Here is a 5,644-nt window from a genome sequence, read left to right as displayed (position 1 = left end):
TTTTACGCCCCTGTTGTTCCTCATGCGTCCAGTAGGGGGAGGCTGCAGACCTATGACCTACTGTAAAATGTATTATTTATATATATTTATAAACTGTTTTTATATACAGAGATTGACTGATATATGATGTTGTGAATTTATATTAAGTTATATTTAGATATTAACCATATTCAGGCCATTAGACATACAGTACTGTGTAATCATATGGATCCTAAATGAAATATTTGCTTTACAATTCACAATTGCTCGTTATACAGCAACAGAACATGTTCTACATAGCATTTTATGAAGACCAACAAAATTTAACAATTTTCTAAAGTTCCAAGGGTCATTTAAAAGAAAGACAATATTGTTGTTCACAAAAAAAATTTATTAACACCATGACTTGGTTATTTCTTAACAGCATGACTCCTGTAGATGACTCTCCAATGGTTTGCCACTCTTCTTTAATTGTTTCTTTATCCTGCGGTCAAAGTGATCCCACTCACTGATAAAAATAAATAAAAAAGCAAAAGTTGCATAGTGGTAGAAAACAATGGTTATTTATAAATAATGGCAGGATGTCATGTTTCAATTTTTTTTTTCCTTTATAGGATCCTTACAGTACCTTGCGTCAATGACAGGTCCTCGAAGGAATTTCTCCTCAGCCTCCAAGATGGACACATCTTTCACAACAGCAAGAGCACAGATGATGGACTACCAGAGAAAGATTTATCACAGCCCAAATAAGCCAAGCATCATTTTGCTTTTTTTTTTTTTTACAACAAAATCCAAAGTTCCTTTTCTATATTAAGCACAAAACTATTATTTTATAGAAATTATCTAACATTATGGATAAACTATTTGACATTAAAAACAATGTGAATATGACACCATGCAGAGCACAACTAACACACAAGACCATACCTCTGGAAAAGGGACATCCATAATGAATCTGATCTGGTCACTGTGGGTGTGTGTAGGTGTGCCATCCAAAATTGAAGTCATCTGAGTGTAGATAACATCAATTCGCTCCTGATCTTCAATGAACAATATTGATGGAACACTTGGAAAAAGTGTCAAGTCACTTTGATTGTTTTTTTTTTTTTTTGTCCATTGATGATAGACTGTGGTTAGTTAAGTTTGAGTCAGACAGAACATCTGACTCAATCAAGTACTTTTGCCTCTCGAAATAAACTGATCCATCTTTTGAATTGATATCGCTATTCTTTCTTATTTAATTGATCAATCTTTTATAAATAATAAATGTTGCATCATTACACAATACAATCAACAACAAGTACTTTAGCAGATTATTTAACATACCTCATCCGTATCGCTTCAAGAAGGTCTGCTGCTATCATACATATAGATATGGTCTGCTGTTCTTATAAATGACTGGGCTCATATACTAATATACTGCCTTCCCCTACTGGACGCATGAGGAACAACAGGGGCGTAAAACTGCTTGGGGCGTATATCTACTGGCTCAGTAGCTCTTCTGATTGGCTGAAATTCTGTAATCTCTAAACAGTCCCGCCCACTACCTCTACAGATGCACAAATCACTTTTGAACCAAATATCTCGGTGCAAAAGGGAGAGCGCGAAACTTGTCGCTTGAAAGCGAAAAAACAGTGTTTGAGCTTCATCGCAGCAGATTCAAGAAGCTGTAGTTATGTACTTTGTGTTTGTGTTAGAAAAATATACAAGACATTCTGAGAAAATATTCTACAAGTGTGCAACTCTCATTTGATGAATTCACGTACTGATTTGCGGATGTTCAACATTTCTCCACGACTGCACATTTCTTGATGCGGGTGTGTAAATGCGTTTTGCACCACATTCACTGCAGCAATTGTTTCAAAAATGTGAGCGTACGAGTTTCTAAATGTGTGATTTGTAGAATAGGATTTGTGCACCTGCAATGAAGAATTTGAGAAGGTGTAACTGTTGTGTTGTGTTTGTGGGAGAGAAAAAAAGGCTACAGGTTTGCAACTCTTAAAACATTTCACTCTGTGACTTCAAATTTACTGATACACATGTGTGGCTTTTCTCTACAACTACAAATCGCACTGCCACAGGTGCTCAGTTAATTTGAATCAAAAATACCTTCATACCATTCTAGCAAGTACATCAGTTGTTATGGGAAGTGTTCCTGGTTCCAGTATACCTAATTAATGCAGCCTAAAAATCCTTTATCGGATTTGGATATTAAAAGCATATTAGAATGTTATGTGTAAGACAGGTTAAAGAAATGGGCCTTTAATCTAGATTTAAACTGCAAGAGTGTGTCTGCCTCCCGAACAATGTTAGGTAGGTTATTCCAGAGTTTAGTCACCAAATAGGAAAAGGATCTGCCGCCTGCAGTTGATTTTGATATTCTATGTATTATCAAATTGCCTTCATTTTGAGAATGTAGCGGACGTAGAGGATTATAATGTAAAAGGAGCTCATTCAAATACTGAGGTGCTAAACCATTCAGGGCTTTATAAGTAATAAACAATATTTTAAAATCTATACGATGTTTGATAGGGAGCCAGTGCAGTGTTGACAGGAACGGACTAATATGGTAATACTTCCTGGTTCTAGTAAGAACTCTTGCTGCCGCATTTTGGTTTAGCTGTAGTTTGTTTACTAAGCGGCAAGGTGTCGCTGTTGGACAGTGTTTTCTTTACTTCCTGTTGGCCTTCTGTAGCTAATCGTAGCTCCGTGTAGCTGTTTTTATTTTATTTTTATTTTTCTCTAGAATCTTTATCCTACTATCACTCTGTTTTTTATATAAGTGATAAATATAACTTAATTCACACCATATTTCTGACACTATCGATCAATCTTATCAGATTAATTTTGATCGTTCACTTTTATTTTATATCCGTGAGTGCAGGACACCTGCAAAGCGTTAGCACTCATTAGCTTGTCATTAGCGTTTTCATTCGAACCTATCGCTGTTTTCTTTTCTCCTCTCCTCTCTCTTGCTCCAGTTTTTCACAAGTTCATCAAATAACCACAGTAAGAATATTTCATCAAGCACGGTGAGTAATGGCTTCTCCTGCTATTGTTATTTGCACCTCTTGCCACATGTACAGTTTATCTATCTCTGTCGCAGATGAGGGATTCACATGTGATTAATGCAGGGAAATAGTTAGGCTGACAGAGAAGATTTCAGAATTAGAGGCACGCATCCAAACTTTAATTGAGGACAGTAAGAATGTTAGGGCTCTAGATACAGCTTTGGATGCGTCTAGCTCAGGGATTTCTGTACATTATCCGGTTTCGGCAGAGCCCCTGCAGCAGGGCAACTGGGTGACAGTGAGGCAGCGTAGTCGTGGGTCAAAACACCGCTCTTCTGTTCCGATCAAAACATTAAAACAGGTTCTCCCCACTCAGTGATGCACCCACTGAGAAACCTGATGAAAGTGCTCTAGTTATTGGTGATTCTATTGTACGGAACGTGAATATAGAGACACCATCCACCATAGTCAAATGTTTACTGGGAGCCAGAGCGCCTGACATCTTGGCAAATTTAAAAGTGCTGACCAATGCTAAACGTAAATACAGCAAGATTGTTATTCATGCTGGCGCTAATGATGTTCGACTTCACCAGTCGGAGATCACTAAAAATAACATTAAAGAGGTGTGTGAACTTGCAAGCACGATGTCAGACACTGTAATATGCTCTGGTCCCCTCCCTGCTTACCGTGGTGACGAGATGCATAGCTGATTGTCATCACTCAATAGCTGGATGTCTAAGTGGTGCCCACAGAATAACATAGGTTTCATAGACAATTGGACGACCTTTTGGGTTTAACCTGACCTGTTGAAAAGAGATGGTCTTCATCCCTCCTGGGGTGGCGCTACTCTTCTCTCTAGAAATATGGCAAATAGTCTTAGTGTTTATACTTGACTAACTGGGGCCCAAGTCAGGAAGCAGACAGGCTTGCCAAACCGACCGTCTGCTAGCTGCCTTACGTCACAGAGGTCAATTAATTCTCAGCATATAGAGACTCTTTCACCTAGATATCACACTATAGAGACTGTGTCTGTTCCCCGAACTAGAAAATACAAAAAAAGTCCAAACCAAGTTAAGATGAACAATTTAATTGAGGTTCAACAAATAAAAAACAGATGCAATATGGATAAACAAATGATAAAGCTTGGCTTATTGAATATCAGATCCCTTTCTACGAAAACACTTTTTGTAAATAATATGATCACTAATCATAATATAGATGTGCTCTGTTTGACAGAAACCTGGCTATATTCTATTTTAAATGAGTCCACACCCCAAGATTACTGTTATAAACAGGAGCCGCATCTAAAAAGGCAAACCAGGAGGTGTTGCCTCAATTTATAACAATGTTTTCAGGATCTCAGAGGGCAGGCTTCAAGTATAACTCATTTGAAGTAATGGTGCTTCATATAACATTATCCAGAGAAACAAATGTTAATGATAAATCCCCTGTGATGTTTGTACTGGCTACTGTATAAAGGCCACCAGGGCACCATACAGACGTTATTAAAGAGTTTGGTGATTTTACATCTGAGTTAGTTCTGGCTGCAGATAAAGCTTTAATAGTTGGTGATTTTAATATCCATGTTGATAATGAAAAAGATGCATTGGGATCAGCATTTATAGACATTCTGAACTCTATTGGGGTTGGACAACATCACTCTAAAAACGGCTGGGTTATTTTTTAACCCAAAATGCTGGGTTGAGTCTGTTGGGTCATTTTGTTGGGTTATTTAATTTCTTTTTAAACACTTTTGGGTAGTTTCAATTTACCAGGTGTTGGGTTAAACCTGCTGGGTTGCTTCGCTGGGTTGTTTCAGGCCAGCGCTGGGTTATTTAACGCGCCTTGAAGATGTTTAAATCGCTCCCCAACTGTCATTTTGGAAGAACAACGGGGCAAAGACACGGCTTTCAACTGTTTTAAGGTAAGTTTATTTAATGTTTTCATTAATAATTATTTTAAGTTGGCAGAATTATAACCTTTTTGTGGCTACAATACTGTTAAACTTCTACAGGCCAACATTATTTACGTTAAATGATGAACAGTTTACCTCAAACGGCCAACCTACGTTTCGTGACTCGCATAATCGTGTTAAGATATCTAAGACGACAGATTAATACAGTTTTATTAAGTTTCAGACAGTTACGGATGGCTAAAATATGCGAATACCTGTGAAAATAGAGGAAAAAGTAGTTTGTGACACTGAAAAACGAATTTAACATTTAAGTGAGTGAAATGAGTTCAAAAAGCGAATACGACTTTCTGCTCTAATGTAAACGCCTGCAGTTGTCCATATCGACATGTAAATCATACAATTACGTACGATATAGTCGGACCGCAGGTCTAAAAGAACCGACGATCCGGTTCAAATATACCGGTTCAGTAATTCTCGAACAAAGTGATTCCCGGAAAAGAATCGACGTCTCTTCAAAGTGCGCGCACGCACAGCGAGGGCCGCGTTAGTGAGGTGATTTGATGCTTGTGTGGTTTATAAAGTATTTTTACATACAAATTATAATTCAAAATGTGTTTTTTTCCGGGTTGCACTGTCTGTTCTTTAACACGCATCTCTCGGAGCGGCAGATGCCTTAAGTAGTGCCTTAACCTCCATTGTTCAAAGCATTTGGCACAATTGTCTTTTAGTGACATCACCT

At 37.8% G+C, this 5,644-nt stretch overlaps 1 protein-coding gene across 1 annotated transcript; it reads right to left on the bottom strand.

The window, feature by feature from the left end:
• Window positions 1–207: 207 nt before the first annotated feature.
• LOC127964637 (PWWP domain-containing DNA repair factor 3A-like) lies at window positions 208–2,096 on the bottom strand. Its single transcript, XM_052564902.1, has 4 exons — window positions 1,306–2,096; window positions 907–1,045; window positions 608–696; window positions 208–487 (listed from the first exon to the last, which is right to left on the bottom strand). The coding sequence occupies exons 1-4, from the start codon at window positions 1,341–1,343 to the stop codon at window positions 397–399; spliced, it is 357 nt and encodes a 118-aa protein (XP_052420862.1). The 5' UTR covers window positions 1,344–2,096; the 3' UTR covers window positions 208–396.
• Window positions 2,097–5,644: the final 3,548 nt, after the last annotated feature.

The sequence above is a fragment of the Carassius gibelio genome, chromosome B9 (assembly GCF_023724105.1).
Source record: "Carassius gibelio isolate Cgi1373 ecotype wild population from Czech Republic chromosome B9, carGib1.2-hapl.c, whole genome shotgun sequence".
Lineage (NCBI taxonomy): Eukaryota > Metazoa > Chordata > Actinopteri > Cypriniformes > Cyprinidae > Carassius > Carassius gibelio.
The sequence above is the reverse complement of the archived record's forward strand: the minus strand, read 5'-3'. Positions and strand labels throughout refer to the sequence as shown.